The 16,555-nt window shown below is 45.1% G+C and overlaps 2 protein-coding genes across 3 annotated transcripts in view; both read right to left on the bottom strand.

The window, feature by feature from the left end:
• Window positions 1-16,555, bottom strand: part of LOC126465767 (UNC93-like protein) — a 364,481-nt gene that overhangs the window by 128,944 nt on the left and 218,982 nt on the right. The window lies entirely within an intron of this gene.
• LOC126459944 (odorant receptor coreceptor-like) overlaps window positions 1-16,555 on the bottom strand; it is an 80,938-nt gene that overhangs the window by 24,460 nt on the left and 39,923 nt on the right. The window contains exon 5 of the mRNA XM_050095894.1: window positions 10,502-10,977. Coding sequence (XP_049951851.1) covers window positions 10,502-10,977 — 476 coding nt within the window. The remainder of the gene's footprint in view (window positions 1-10,501; window positions 10,978-16,555) is intronic.

The following is a 16,555-nucleotide window of genomic DNA, read 5'->3' as shown; positions in this document are numbered from 1 at the left end:
GTCACGTTACAAATACTTTGTAGTTTTTCTTAACTGTCCAGATAACTTGGTTTGTCATAGTGTGGCCTCCTACACAACAAACCTAAAATTGACGTATCAACTTCTTTCTTCACTATTTTTCTCCAGTATTTCTTACGTCTCATTGATATTATTAATTGTTATCTGAATTTTATGTACTCATTGTATAAACTCATATATTTTCATCTTATTTGCAATGTGAGTTCACTTTTTTTATTAGAGGTTGGGCCCTTATGTCTCATTGATATTATTACTTGTTATCTTAATTTTATGTACTCATTGTATACACTCATATATTCTCATCTTACTTGCAATGTGAGTTCACTTTTTTTATTAGACGTTGGGCCCTGAAAGCCAAACTAATTCATTGTAATTCACAAATCTTTTACCTTGACACACAATGAATATTAACGTATTTTACCATTTGTGGATGCAAAACTTTATATACCTTCAAGCGACATGTTTTCTCATCTTAACAGTTTTGTACATGAATGTAAAAGGATTACATCAGATAAGTGGTAGTAGCTTTTGTAATCTTTGCCACAGAGAGGTTGGTTTCTGAATGCATGTATATAGGAAACATCTTTGGGCTACCAGAGTTAATACTGTTCCCAGTACATGATGTCATTTTTTTCTGGCTTACTTCATGTCAGGCATGCGCTTTTCTCTGGGTTGTACTGTTGTCAGGGATGATGTGGAGGTTTACATTTGGGATGCTGTTTGCTCCATCTTTGGGTATTCTGGGAAAGGTAATATTTGCTCAGGCATTTGTGTTTGCTGCAATTGCAGAAGTATGAATGACTCGGCTTAAAGATTTGTCATTTTGTCAAGTATAATGTAGAAATTCAGTTCACATTTAACAAAACATTGTTTGGGCAGTTATTTCTAGTTTACCATACATCTACTCAAGAAAAAATTACAGCTGTTTTCAACATTTTAAATGTTAATGCAGAAGCTATATCTCGTCAGTATTGTTCAGTTTGAAATTACAATGAAATGAATACCCTTAGCTACATACTGGCGTTGATGTAAGTCAACTGCGACAGTTGAAAATGTGTGCCCCAAGCGGGACTCGAACGCGGGATCTCCTGCTTACATGGCAGACGCTGTATCCATCTGAGCCACCGAGGACACAGAGGGTAGTGCGACTGCAGGGACTTATCCCTGGCATGCCTCCCGTGGGATCCATATTCGCAACTTACTGTCCCGCACTATATTCATAGTGCCCCTGCCCATCATACTCATTACTCGCGGCTTTACCGCCGAGTCCCGTAAGAGTTCGGGCACTGTTTGTGCATCCGCACGGAAGAAGATGGTCAAATGGCTGGTGAGCCTTAACTATATACATATGAAGTTCTGCATATATATATTGTTCAGTTTGCTAACGTAGTCTTATGTTTTTGTACTCGTACCCAAGTGATTCTTGGTTTAATAGTGTTTGAACAGAGATATGTTCATACGTTTAAAATTTAGTCTTTTAATGCCCATGCTTTCTTAGTTAAAATGGGGAACTAAACGGAAACAGGTTTTTCATTGACTTAATCCTGGACCATCTTATCTTGGTTTGATGACAGAGAACCTACTGAGTACAGGCATGCTCACACACAGCGGTGTGATTTTGAGCATGCTCATATGGATTGCTACTTGCCTGATATATATTATGAGTGCTTAACAACGATTTTAGGAAGAGCCACATAATTTATTGCAGGTCAACGTGGATCAAAGTGTTACATTACAGGTGTGGTGGGAGAGCAAAGCTGAGTTTTGTTATCTTTACTGCTCAGGTAACAATTAATATCAGATCCAAGAGCCGGCTGGTCTGGCCGAGCGGTTCTAGCGCTTCAGTCTGGAACCGCGCGACCGCTACGGTCGCAGGTTCTAATCCTCCTCGGGCATGGATGTATGTGATGTCCTTAGGTTAGTTAGGTTTAAGTAGTTCTAAGTTCTAGGGGACTGATGACCTCAGATGTTGAGTCCCATAGTGCTCAGAACCAGGGCCAAGAGAAAACAATGTTCGGGAGTTTTCAGGGAATGGTGAATATTGACCTACTTCTATATACGTTCTGATTAGCATTGGTAACGAGAAGTGCTTTCCTATACGTCAATCAATATCAAAGCCTTATTTGTTGAAAAGTTGTCAATCCCATCTGCTATATCAAATTCCTTATTGTATGTTTAATATTGTTTTGAGAAAATTTTGTACTATTCTGCAAAGTTTGAACAAAAACATGGTAAAACTGCGAAAAATGCAAATTTTAACATAAATGGAGGAGGTAGCTAAGCCTACAGGTTGCACTGTTGCGTTTGATCACGAACGGCGCCTTTCATTTTCGACAAACGTTACAAAAGTCAGTCGTGGTCAGAATAGGGTTCTTTGCAGTTGTGAGTGCATAATGTTGGAGCTAAGTGAACTCGAAAGTTGGAAAATTGTTGGTGCTCGTATTGTGGGTGGGTTCATAACCGAGACAGCCAAAGTGTTTGGTGCTTCAAGAGGAACTGTATCGAAGATTTATATCACATACAGGGAAAGTGCGAGACCATGGTCTTATAAGTCATAAAGCTGATGAATGTGTGTGCTGAGTGATCATGGCCAGTGGTTATTGAAGAGGATTTTGACGAAACATAAGAGGACGGCAGCTGCAAAAGTCAGTGCGGAACTGAATGTCACACTCAAGAAAGAACATGAAGGAGCCTCCATCAACAGGGAATTGCAGGGCGAACTGGAATTTCAAAACAACTCACCTATGATGCAATTGCCCGTAACAGGGAAGGTGGTAGTGAAGCAGTAAAACCTGGGCTAGGGAGGAATGAAAAAATGTCATTTGGTCGGATGAGTCAAATGGCTCTGAGCACTATGGGACTTAACATCTATGGTCATCAGTCCCCTAGAACTTAGAACTACTTAAACCTAACTAACCTAAGGACATCATAAACATCCATGCCCGAGGCAGGATTCGAACCTGCGACCGTAGCGGTCACGCGGTTCCAGACTGAAGCGTCTAGAACCGCACGGCCACACCGGCCGGCTGGATGAGTCTTGTTTCACACTGTTAACAACTTCTGACCGAGTCTAGGTCCCAAGCGTGAAACATGGCGTGGACTACCATATTATGGTATTCCATAGGAATTATGGAACCATTCTGGCTGATTAGGTCATACCATGAGCTAATGTTTGTTCTCCAATAGAGATGCTGTGTTCCTAGATGACAGGGTCCCTCTTCACACAGCTCGAATCGTCCAGGACTGGTTTTGTGAACATAAGGATAAATTTTCGCATCTGCCCTGGGCAGCACAGACAACAGATCTCAGTACTATCTACTTTGGAGAGTAGAGAGCGCAGTTGCTACCGACCCCCTTCATTTTTACCTGAACCTGCCAGTATTTTGGAGGAAGAATGGTGTAAAATTCCCCTGAGAACCATACATGACCTATATTTAGCCATGCCGAGATGAATGGAAGTTGTTTTGAATGCCAACGGTTTTCTGGCACCGTATTAAGCATGTTAATGTGTTGCGTTATTCGCGTTTCCATAGTTTTGTTCGGCAGCGGTACATTCATAGTGATGTGCAGACATGTTTCATATTCAGAAAATTCCACAACCATATGCTCATAATAAGCTACACAGATTAAAGATTACACAGCAATCACGAGTAAAAATTTCCATTCTACATTTGAAAGAATACGATGAAACATTGCAAAGTTATAAATTTATAGCAAAAGGTTATGGCCATCATTTGCTGCACACAATTGCAATCTCTGGCGTAATGAATGTCGTACACGCCGCAGTACATTTGGTGTAATGTGTCGCCGCAGCCTGCCGCAATACGTTGTTTCATATTCTCTGGGGTTGTAGGCACATCACGGTACACACGGTACATGATGGCCACCACATTGAATATCTATTTGCCTGACATGTCGGGACACACTCTATTCCACTCCGTAATTGAAAACGGAAACCACGTGTGTGGGTGTACCTCACCCCTCATGGTAATGTACATGTCCGTCAGTGAAAAAGACCAATAAAAAGGTGTTAGCATGTGGACGTAATGTGCTGTTCCAGTCTCTTCTGTTCCTAAGGTACATCACCGTTCCCTTTGGATCCCTACGTAATTCGGTGCTCTCCGATACACACGATCGAACAGCGGAGTGGTACTCAAGCGTCAACTTCAGGCTACAATATCTCCGGATGTAATTAACATTTTACAATACAACGAACGTCCGCCCCGGCAGCTGAGTGGTCAGTTCGGCGCTAGCGGCCGTGCGAAGCGGAGGTCCGATACTTCCGCCTGTGCGGCGCGTGCGAGTGTTTCTTTACTTGTGGACTTAGTCTGCGCGCGAGCTAGTAACAACGATCATGGCGAACAAGTACAGGAAAACTACATTACGGTTCAATTTATGCAAAGACTACGAACGACCAAAGGCTTTAGCAGTGGAACGATTGATTCGAGAGGACGTCAAGATACCGCCAAACGATATTGTTGGAATTCACCTGTCCATCGTTAGTCCCACGGTGTATGTTAAGATGGTAAATGACGCGGCGTGTGAGAGAATTCTACAGGCGACAAAAGCAGGTCTCCGATTTTGCCATAGTGACGGGAATGTCGGCACGGTAACTGTAGAACATGCTGGTCTGGGTGTACGGACAATACGTGTGTTTGAGCTGCCATTTGAGCTCCCGGCTGACGAAGTTATCGAGGCTTTTAAGCCATACGGCACGGTACATGGTCACACAGCAGAACGCTGGACACAATTCGCCACGTACCCTGTTCTTAACGGAGTGCGACAGAGCACTATTGATCTTCAGAAACATGTACCGTCCTATCTGACAATTGGTGGTTGTCGGGCGGTGGTGATTTACGATGGTCAACCACGTACATGTTCTGGCTGTGGCCAGGAGGGACACCTCAGGTCGAACTGTATGCAACGGCGGATTACGCAACTGCCTTCAGGTGTGCGGGAGCCGTCGCCAGCGATGACAGTACTACCGATCACCTATGCCAAGGCCCTCACTGCGTCCGCTGATGACCGAAAGGACACAGCCCCGGTGGAAGATCAAGATGGCACTCTCCGAAACCTTGTAGCAGACGTCGGGATGACAGAGGATGCTGCTCCATCGAGCTTACACTCTACGGCGACAACATCAGATGAGACCGAACTCCCACAAAGCACACTGATAGTAAACGAAGCAGTTCCAGCCACTACGGATGCTGTTCCGTCTGGAACGCACTCTGAGACGACAGCATCAGTTTCGACCGAACTCCCGCCGAGTACAACGATGGGACTCGAAACACTTCCTGTTCCTACGGATGCTTTTCTGTCGGGCAGCCGTGATTCCTTACAATCTGAGGACACGGAAGGAAGATCACGCAAACAACGTTCCCCGAAAAGGAGGAAACGGCGTCGTCGCACGACATCTCCTAGGGATGACTCCCCTTGCCCCGACGACGATGTGCCTGTGGACCAAGACGACACAACAGCCTCTACGAAACAGGATGAGGCAATAGAAACTGTTCGATCAGACCCGCAGCGGACTGTTACATTGCCGGTACCGGGACGTGGTGATGCTGAAGAGAAAGCACAACCAGTTGGCGCTCCAGACGCAGATGATGTGGCAATGGACACGAATATATCACTGCCTGCAAAGATGTGGTATGACGATATTGAGGAGGCGCCGGACGTCATACAGAGGCAGCCGGCACTCACGAAGACAGCCTAATAATTGCTGAAGGTGAAGGGAGAGGGGCGAGAGAACGTCTTCTAACTCAGCCCCCAGCGCCGATGCAGGGAGATGTTTTTGCGCGTCGACAGAGTGGGATTCAACGCCATGCGAACCGTATTGCGACATTAAATATAAATGACGTGCGTTCACCGGCCAAAATACACCTACTGAAGGAAACGATTTGGGCATCTGATGTGGATATTGCTTTGCTGCAGGAAGTCCACATAGCTGCACTCCCATACATCGCAGGCTACCAATCCTATTCGTCACATGGAGATCACAATGGGAGTGGGGTGGCAGTTTACGTGCGAGATGGCTTCCCAGTGGAAAACGTGTGTTACCTTCCGACGGCCAGGGGAATGGCTTTCACGACGTTTGGGACACGCATCATCAATCTTTATGCACCGTCGGGAAACAATCGGCGGCGGGAAAGGGCACGATTTTATGCAGAAGACATTGCCCCACTTTTCCATGGACGTTATGAATGTGTAATAATTGGTGGAGATTTCAACTGTGTTCTCAGTCAGAAAGACCAATGGCCGCAAGCAAACATCAGCCAGGAGTTACGAATCGTTGTCAACGACCTTGTACTTAGTGACACGTGGGAATTACGACATGGAGATGCACCGGGATACACCTATGTGACCAGTCATTCGGCGAGCAGGTTAGATCGCATTTATATCTCGCGGGCTCATGCAAATGATGTCCAGGACGCGAAACGCTGGCCATTGGCATTTTCAGATCACAGCGCTTACATCTATACGGTGCTTCTTCCCCGTAGAGAGGTGTGGAACAGTAAGGCCCCGTGGAAATTAAACATTCAACATCTACATGATCCTGAATGCCGTCACCGGATCCTTGAGACATGGACGATGTGCGAGCGAAGGGTTGGAAGGTATGCGACGAAGCTTGATTGGTGGCTGACTTGTGCTAAACCGGCGCTTCGCCGTACGTTCATCTCATATAGCAGGGAGATGGCAGAATGGCGCCGCCGTACGACCGACTTTTATTTTGCAGCACTGCGCGACCTGGACGATGGTCCACTGGGACAGGACGTCTGGATCGAACGCAAAAGGATAAAAGCTAAACTAGTGGCTTTAGCTCGGAAACATCTTCAGGGAACCATGGTGCGCGCCAGATGTCACGATACGATAATGCACGAGATTCCTTCCATGCACCACGTCGTGAATGAACGAAAACACCGACGACGCGTTTTGGTACAGGAATTAATTACCCGCGAAGACCGAAGAGTGACGCGTCAAGCGGACATTGTCTCTGCATTCGTCGACCATTACCAACACATCTATCGGGAAGAAGCAGCCCCTGTCGATGACCTCGACCGTATAGCCACGTACGTCTCCCGTACACTGACGGTGGAAGCCGCGGGAACCTTACTGGAAGCCATTAGCTGTGAGGAAGCACATGATGCGATCGCAAAGGGTGCGTTGAATCGGTCCCCAGGCATTGATGGACTTCCTGCTGAATTTTATCGAGAATTTCGCAACGAAATGGCACCGCGATGGACGGAAATGTACAACGAGATGTTAAATTCCGATGCGCCTATTCCACCGGCTTTTATGGAAGGCCTCTTGGTGCCAGTACATAAACCGAAGCCAGGAATTACGGTCACACATTATCGCCCCATCACCCTGCTTAATGCCGACTATAAGATCTTTGCACGGTTGCTAGCGTCCCGATGTCGTATGTTAATTCGTAGCGTTCTCTCTCCAGAACAGACGACACCGGGTGGATCGGTGAATGTGCAAACAGCTACTGCCGAATGCCGTGATGTGATAGCGCTAGCGGAGGAGTGCCGGCTTAAAGCGGCGATGGTGGCGGTTGATTTTGACAGTGCTTTTGATAAGGTGCGCCACAACTATCTGTACGCTGTACTGGAACAAATGGGATTTCCAGACCGTTTTACTGGTCTCATTAGAAGGATTTATGGGGGCGCGCAATCCTTGGTACAGGTTAATGGGCGTATAGCAGGGCCCATTCAAATTCGACGATCCATTCGCCAGGGCTGCCCTCTTTCGATGCTGCTGTTCGCGATAGCGTTGGAACCATTAATTGGGAGGCTAACAAATTCTCATTCTGGGATGGAACTGCGGGGCTACACCTTCAAATGTCGTGCCTATGCGGACGACCTCCTGCTGCTCGTTCGTTCCGAGGAAGAGGTGAAGACGGTCCTTGAACTGTTGTTGGACCACAGTGTGACGGCGGGTAGTGCAGTGAACATGAACAAATCGGCAGCAATGCCGGTTGGAAGGGGCCTTACGCCGGAAGAAATCAGTCCGTTTCCTTATGTGCAACGATTCCGCTATCTCGGCATAGACTTTACCTCATCTGTAAAACATACTGCGGCAGTTAACTACCGACGTATTTTACAGACAACACGTACCATGGTCCGACAACATCTCCTACGGCGCCTTGATCCTTTGCAGCGAGTCGAATATCTGAACACATATGTGGTTTCTCGAATGGTGCATATTTCGCAGATCCTGCCCCTACCACTCACGCTCGGACGTCGACTTCAATCAGTACTAGGCTATTTTGTGATGATTGGATCGCCCCTCAAGGTGCGATACGCAACGCTCACGCTCCCTACGGACAAGGGGGGACTCGGACTTACAAATGTTCACTGCCGAGCGACGGCGCTCCTTCTAGCTACGATGTACAAGCAATGGCGTAGCGGGCGTGATTCCCTTACATCCCGCCTACTGGATCTCCTAGTTCCAGCGTCCCTCACACCTCCGGTGGCGGTGGGCAACATTACGTCACATTTTGCGCATGTATCAACATTTATCGTGGAACTTAGTTATATCAGAGACGAGCTTCCGCGCACGAGACTACCATGCGCGAAGGATTTTTATGTTTGGCTGCTACGACGGATAAGTCGTAATGTCATTGAACTCAAACACCCCAAGTTGCATTGGCCGAAGATTTGGAGACATGTGCACCAAAAATTCCTTCCTACCTTCGTTCGGGCACTGTGGTTCTCTGTCACCTGTGGAAAGTTCAACACCAACCAACGATTCCATGCAATTGGACTAGTGGACACTCCACTATGCCCGAAATGTCGCCAAGTGGATGACGACCATCACCGCTTAACTTGTATCGCGGTGGAGGAGGTATGGCTCCTAGGAAGACAGATGGTGGCTTGCTACCTCCGTGTGACCCCGCAACATATTACACCTGCTTCCTTCTTACATCCGGAGAGTGACTACTTTACGGCGACTAAATCACACTCGATCATCTGGGTCAAAGGTTGGACGATCGCGTACCTCTATGGGGATGCTGCCAAGTCGCGACTCGACTTTTGGTATTTCTTGCAGCAAGCCCACCATGAGGTTCATAGATGGTCTCACTATCGGAAAACCTTTGCCAATTATTTTCAGGCAGTCTTCCTCGACCCCCCACGCAGTTGGGATGTGCCGGGTGCAGTCGGTGTGCACATTTGACAGCTGATGATGAACCTCACGTTTCTCTCACCGCTCCATATATAATGCACAAACTATACCATGAAATGATCTACATGTTCCTTTTAACAGAGTGATCTTTATGAAAAATAAATAAATAAATACATAAAAATAACATCCCTGTATCCCTGTTCCTTTACATTTGTGATTTGTTTTACAATGATTTTTTATTTTTTTTTTTTTTGTTTTTGCAGAGGATGCATTTCATTTAGTGTTTGTAAAAGTAAATTAATTTCTTATATATATAAAAAAAAGTGGTCAGCGTGACAAAAAAAAAGGGTAGCGTCAAAAAAAAAAAAAAGTGGTCAGCGTGACAGACTGTCAATCCTAAGGGCCCGGGTTCGATTCCCGGCTGGGTCGGAAATTTTCTCCCCTCAGGGACTGGGTGTTGTGTTGTCCTAATCATCATCATTTCATCCCCATCGACGCGCAGGTCGCCGAAGTGGCGTCAAATCGAAAGAGCTGCACCAGGCGAACGGTCTACCCGACGGGAGGCCCTAGCCACACGACATTTCCATTTCCATTTCCAATGCAACAAACGGCACTGATTACGTATTTGCTTATGTGTTCAGATGTGCTAAGAAAACTAACGTGGTTCCATTTAAAAGAACGTAGGTTTGTGTTAAAAAAACATACTTCCGTGCATTTTTGTATGGTTTGTATTAAACAATTACACTAGACCCTCTCCTCACGTTCGGTCTGTGGAATCGGTCCATCAGTATTTGATGTGGTTTACGGAATATATATATATATATATATATATATATATATATATATATATATATATATATATATATATATATATATATATATACAGGGTGAATCACCTAATGTTACCGCTGAATATATAATGACTTTTGAACACTATTGAGGTAAATACATTGTTTGTTCTCTATCAAAATCTTTCATTTGCTGACTGTGCCTATCAGTAGTTAGTGCCTTCAGTAGTTAGAAACTTTCATTTAGCTGGCAGTATTGGCGCTCGGTGTATTGCAGTAGTTCGAGTAACGAAGATTTTTGTGAGGTAAGTGATTCATGAAAGGTATAGGTTATTGTTAGTCAGGGCCATTCTTTTGTAGGGATTATTGAAAGTCAGATTGCGTTGCGCTAAAAATATTGTGTGTCAGTTTAAGCACAGTCATTTATAATTTTTCTGAGGGGACGTTTCATACAGTAATCAGTCGCTGAGTGCAGAATAAAATATGACTAGTTTCTAAACCAAAATAGTGAATTAATCGATGAACTGCGACTAACGCTTTATCAAGAGTAACTAGGTGTTACAAACCTGAGGATGATCAGATGATGGCGAACGTTGGTCACTAGTTGTTGGTACAACTGGTCGTCAGAGCCATCTTCATAGGATGTTTCTGCCACTTGAAGTGCTCTACCTACCATGTAGGAGTCCTGGACTTCAGTATTTTGTTGATGACCATAACCATGTCGTTCATCTGAAACTCTCTCACTCCACTTGGCCATAGTCGCAACATTGTAGTTCAGAACGTGAAGCTCGGCGGTCACCATGAGCATGAGTCTAATGAAGAGGACGTCTGTACAGAGGGTGACGAGGCCGCTGAGAATGACGCAGTAGACCTCTACGACGTAGAGGATCTCGTAAGTGGGCGACGCCTGGACGTCCAGGGGCAGCCAGACCGGCAGCGGCAGTTTGCGCGGGACTTCCCCGGACTCGCCTGAGGCTGCGAGCAGCGCGCGGGACACGAGAGGGGCCGCCAGCCAGCCGACGGACGCCACCATCGTCGACACCTGGACAGCAAAGTGTGCACCACACCTCTACGTTCCCCTCAGAAAATGTCTGACACCGTAATACAAAAAATTAAAATACAGACAAAAAATTTATTTTTGTAAGAAAATGAAACGCCTACAGCTGTCCTTATGATCTCATTTATCGTGTAGCTACCAGTTTTAGCGCTTCAGTGCTCCATCTCCAACTCTTAGTTGATGCTGAAGGGGCTGTCTCGATACATATATCTACATCTACACCTACATTTGCACTCCGCAAGCCACCCAACGGTGTGTGGCGGAGGGCACTTTACGTGCCACTGTCATTACCTCCCTTTCCTCTTCCAGTCGCGTATGGTTCGCTGGAAGAACGACTGCCGCAAAGCCTCCGTGCGCGCTCGAATCTCTCTGATTTTACATTCGTGATCTCCTCGGGAGGTACAAGTAGGGGGAAGCAATATATTCGATACCTCATCCAGAAACGCACCCTCTCGAAACCTGGACAGCAAGCTACACCGCGATGCAGAGCGCCTCTCTTGCAGAGTCTGCCACGTGAGTTTGCTAAACATCTCCGTAACGCTATCACGCTTACCAAATAACCCTGTGACGAAACTCGCCGCTCTTCTTTGGATCTTATCTATCCCTTCCGTCAACCCGATCTGGTACGGATCCCACGCTGATGAGCAATACTCAAGTATAGGTCGAACGAGTGTTTTGTAAGCCACCTCCTTTGTTGATGGCCTACATTTTCTAAGGACTCTCAGAATGAATCTCAACCTGGCACCCGCCTTACCAACAATTAACTTTATATTATCGTTCCACTTCAAATCATTCCGCACACATACTCCCAGATATTTTACACAAGTAACTGCTACCAGTATTTGCTTCGCTAGTATATAATCATACAATAAATGATCCTTCTTTCTATGTATTTGCAATACATTACATTTGTCTATGTTAAGGGTCAGTTGCCACTCCCTGCACCAGGTGCCTAGCCGCTGCAGATCTTCCTACATTTCACTACAATTTTCTAATGCTGCAACTTCTCTGTATTCTACAGCATCAGCCGCATGGAACTTCCGACACTCTCTACTAGGTCATTTATATATATTGTGAAAAGCAATGGTCCCGTAACACTCCCCTGTGGCACGTCTGTAGACGTCTCTCCATTGAGAACAACATGCAGTATTCTGTTTGCTAAACACTCTTCACTCCAGCCGCACAGCTGGTCTGATATTCCGTAAGCTCTCACTTTGTTTATCAGGCTACAGTGCGGAACTGTATCGAACGCATTCCGGAAGTCAAGAAAAATGGCATCTACCTGGGAGCCTGTATCTAATATTTTCTTGGTCTCATGAACAAATAAAGCGAGTTGGGTCTCACACGATCGCTGCATGCATCAGTGATCAACATAACTGGTCTACATCGACTATCTGTAACTGTGATGTAAAAACTCCAACCATCAAGGGAGTTAGGACAATCACTTCTTAAACAATGCCTACAGTACAAGATCAACACCCTCTCCAAGCTTCAAGTTTCTATCCATAGCGATTTGGGCTGGACAATGATGAGTCAGTGGATCAGTCTGACCCTATTTCAGTCCCTTAGGGGTTGAACTTCCAAAAACAGTGAATCAGGTTTTTTTTTTCGTCTATAACCGAGAAGCCAAACACCAAGAATTAGCTTTAAAAATGCTTTCACAAAGAATTATATTCGTAAAAAATTTCATCCCCTAGTTTACGCCTTACAGGCTGAATTTCCAGAAACAGTGACATGCTTTTGTTTTATTTCCAACAGAGCAGCAACATACAAATTTTCACAGATTTAGCGTCAAACATGCTTGCATAATGAAATAGTTCCATAAAAAGTTTCATTACATGTTTCACGTCCATACGGTTTGAATTTCCAAAAGCACTGAAACACGTACTTTTCTATTTCTACTGAGGAGCCAAATTTAAATTTTCATATATTTAGCTTTAAATGGTTTAATAATAAAATATGTTCATAAAAAATCTCATCCCCTATTTCACCCCCATAGGGATTCAATTTCCAAAAACACCGAAACACATTTTTTTACTTGTAATCGAATAGTAAAAAACAAATGTACATAGATGTAACTTTCAAATACTATAGCAGTTCTTTAATAAAGATATATTTTCAAAAAAATCTTCGCCCACTGTTCCACCCCGATAGGGCTAAATTTACAAAAATGCTGAAGCACGTATTTCTTTATTTCTGACTGACAAACCAATTACTAATTCTTGTAGGTCTAGCTTCAAAGCTGCCTTAATATCGACATTTTTCAAAAAAACACTTCATCCACTATCCCCCCCCCCCCCCTTAGGATTGTAATTTCGAAAAACCCCTTCTTAAACGACGCCTAGAGTATAAAATCCACGCCGAAACTAAATTTCAAGGTTCTATGCTTAGTTGTTAGGAGGTGATGAGACAGTTAGCTTCAGTGAGTCAATCAGTTGGGACTTTGCCTATTATACAATATAGAGATTACCCAGGTGTTCGGAAAGTAACTGCGCAGTGTCATGTTGCGGTGTGCTAAGTAATGACTGATATGATTGTCAATTATTAATACAACATTTTCCATTGTTTGACATATCTTAACCATATTTGATCAGGTATTTGTATTTTTGTTCGCAGGTCTGGTTTGATTCAAGACCAACGTCTTGTGTGACATGAAGGTGATCCAGATCATCACGCTGACGATTGAACAAAGAGTGTTTCTTGTGGAGCATGTGTTCTGCAATGGAGACAAGTTTACCTCAACAGTAGAAGCTGCATTTTCAGCAAAGTTCCCTGGAATGAAGATGCCTAACCGCAATGCTGTACGGAACCTCATCGCCAAGTTTTGAAAGACCGGAAGCGGTCATAATGCTCCAAAATCAGGCAGGCTATCCACATCCACATCCGAAGGTGGCGGAGGTGCAAGACATGATGCTGCAAAGTCCAAAGAAATCGGTTAGACGACTAGCTCAGCAGGCCCATGCATCCGTGGGCTCCACTCACAAGATTCTCCGGACGTCCATGTATCCTTACAAAGTTTCAGTCGTGCATGAACTGAGGGACACTGGTTTCTCTCCTTCAAAAATGGCTCTGAGCACTATGCGACTTAACATCTATGGTCATCAGTCCCCTAGAACTTAGAACTACTTAAACCTAACTAACCTAAGGACATCACACAACACCCAGTCATCACGAGGCAGAGAAAATCCCTGACCCCGCCGGGAATCGAACCCGGAAACCCGGGCGCGGGAAGCGAGAACGCTACCGCTTGACCACGAGCTGCGGACTTCTCTCCTTCCTGCAGGGCAGTAGTGAGGGGATTTTTGACACAACGTTTTTCACGGATGAGGCATGGTTTCACCTCTCCTGTTACCTGAATAGCTAGAATAGTCATGTGTGGATTATGGAGAATCCGCATGAATTTAAGGTGACCCCATTGCATGACCAGAAGGTTCGTGTTTGGTGCACCGTGACTCGTAAACGCATCATTGGGCCGATCTTCTTTCAGGACACCATAAATGTAGAACGGTACTGCACTTGCATTCTGGAGCCCTTCCTAGGTAAACTGGATGAGTTCGAAATTGAGAATGCCTCGTTCCAACAGGATGGGACGACTGCCCATATCGCCCCCAAGGCGATGAACCTTCTAAAGGACATATTCCGTGACCGCGAGAAATCTGAATGGTGCGAAAATTGGCAGTTAACCCTGCATAACGCAAAGTGTGAGGTCATCCACATGACTGCTAAAAGGAATCCGTTAAACTTCGGTTACACGATAAATCATTCAAATCTAAAGGCCGTAAATTCAACTAAATACCTAGAAATTACAATTATGAACAACTTAAATTGGAAGGAACGAATAGAAAATGTTGTGGGGAATGCTAACCAAAGACTGCGTTTTATTGGCAGGACACTCACAAAATGTAACAGATCTACTAAGGATACTGCCTACACTAAGCTTGTCCGTCCTCTTTTAGAATACTGCTGCGTGGTGTGGGATCCATACCAGATAGGATTGACGGAGTACACCGAAAAAGTTCAAAGATGGGCAGCATGTTTTGTGTTATCGTGAAATAAAGGAGAGAGTGTCACTGAAATGATACAGGATTTGGGCTGGACATCATTAAAACAAAGGCGTTTTTCGTTGCGACGGAATCTTCTCACGAAATTCCAATCACCAACTTTCTCCTCTGAATGCGAAAATATTTTTAGTTCAGTGGAGCATTCTCTACGTCCAGACACACATTTTGCACGCTGTTACGGAAACACCCTGTACACGCGGAGCAGAGACGAATGGGAAGTCATTCTACCGTCTATATGGACCATGAATATGGAAATCAACTGACACAATGACTTTCACAAAGGATACATTGTTAAGGTCAGTTGCGTTGGAATGAGCATCTCGGAAACAGCGAAGTTGGTCAGCTGTTCGGAAGCTACTGTCGTGAGAATGTATGGAAAGTGGTTTAAGAAGGCGAAACCACGACTAGGCGACAAGCTATTGGACGTACATGCCTCATCACACAGCGTGAAGGTCAGAGGCTCTGTAAAGCAGTACAGACGTGATGTATGGCAGATCTGACGATGAAGTACAATGTTGGTGCAATCGCAAATGTTTCAGAACACGGTAATTTCTAAGAATGATTGCCTATCGAAGTCGCGGGGTTCAAACAATACATATCGAACATGCGATCGTAAGTCGATCATGCGACTCTGGTGGCGGGCGTTATGAGTTTGTTTACGGTGGTCGCTACAGCAATGACAAATGAAGAGCGTTACAAAAATACTTGTAACTGCAAAGGAGACGACTTACCTTACTCGTTGTCGGTCTTGTTATCATGTGAAAGTCCATTACGGTGGTCTGGATGGATAATTTGGAAGAGTCGAACCATGTATTCTTCCTGATAGCTACTCGTTCGTTTTCCGCACTGTCCGCAATGAAATTGTAAATGGTATCGACACTGTTCTTACGAAGTTTTACACGTTCGCACCGCCACAGTCTACACAGTCCCTTCTTTCCTCGTCCGGTAGTAGTCCATATTGGTGACAAAAAGTCGAACAATTTTCTACCCTGGATAAACATGGAATTAGATTTTTCCATGTGAGAGAATCCGCCGAAGAAACCTCAAGAACACCAGACATTCCACTCACTAACGACATAAATCGTCTAGGATTCCCTAGCAACTCACAAATAATTCGCGGAGGTATGTAATTTAGAGCAACTCAGTGAACGATGGAAAACAGATAAAATGACGATCACAAATAATTGATCACAACGCCCGCCACGAGAGTTGCATGATCGATTTACGGCCTCACGTTCGATATGTATCGTTTGGACCCCGCGACTTCGATTCTTGTAAATTACGCGGAACAGACTGTTGAACATGGGGATTCGCAGCAGACGACTTCTTCGTCCTGCGATGTTGACACAACGACACCTCAGTACCGATTACAGCGCGCACGTGACCCTTGACATCGGACTGTGGATCAGTCTAAATCTGTCGCCTGGCTGGACGAATGGCAGTTTTTCTTACACCAAGTTGATGGTTGTGTGCGGATACGCCGTCGCCCAGCGAACGACTGC

The sequence above is a fragment of the Schistocerca serialis genome, chromosome 1 (genome assembly GCF_023864345.2).
Source record: "Schistocerca serialis cubense isolate TAMUIC-IGC-003099 chromosome 1, iqSchSeri2.2, whole genome shotgun sequence".
Lineage (NCBI taxonomy): Eukaryota > Metazoa > Arthropoda > Insecta > Orthoptera > Acrididae > Schistocerca > Schistocerca serialis.
The sequence above is the reverse complement of the archived record's forward strand: the minus strand, read 5'-3'. Positions and strand labels throughout refer to the sequence as shown.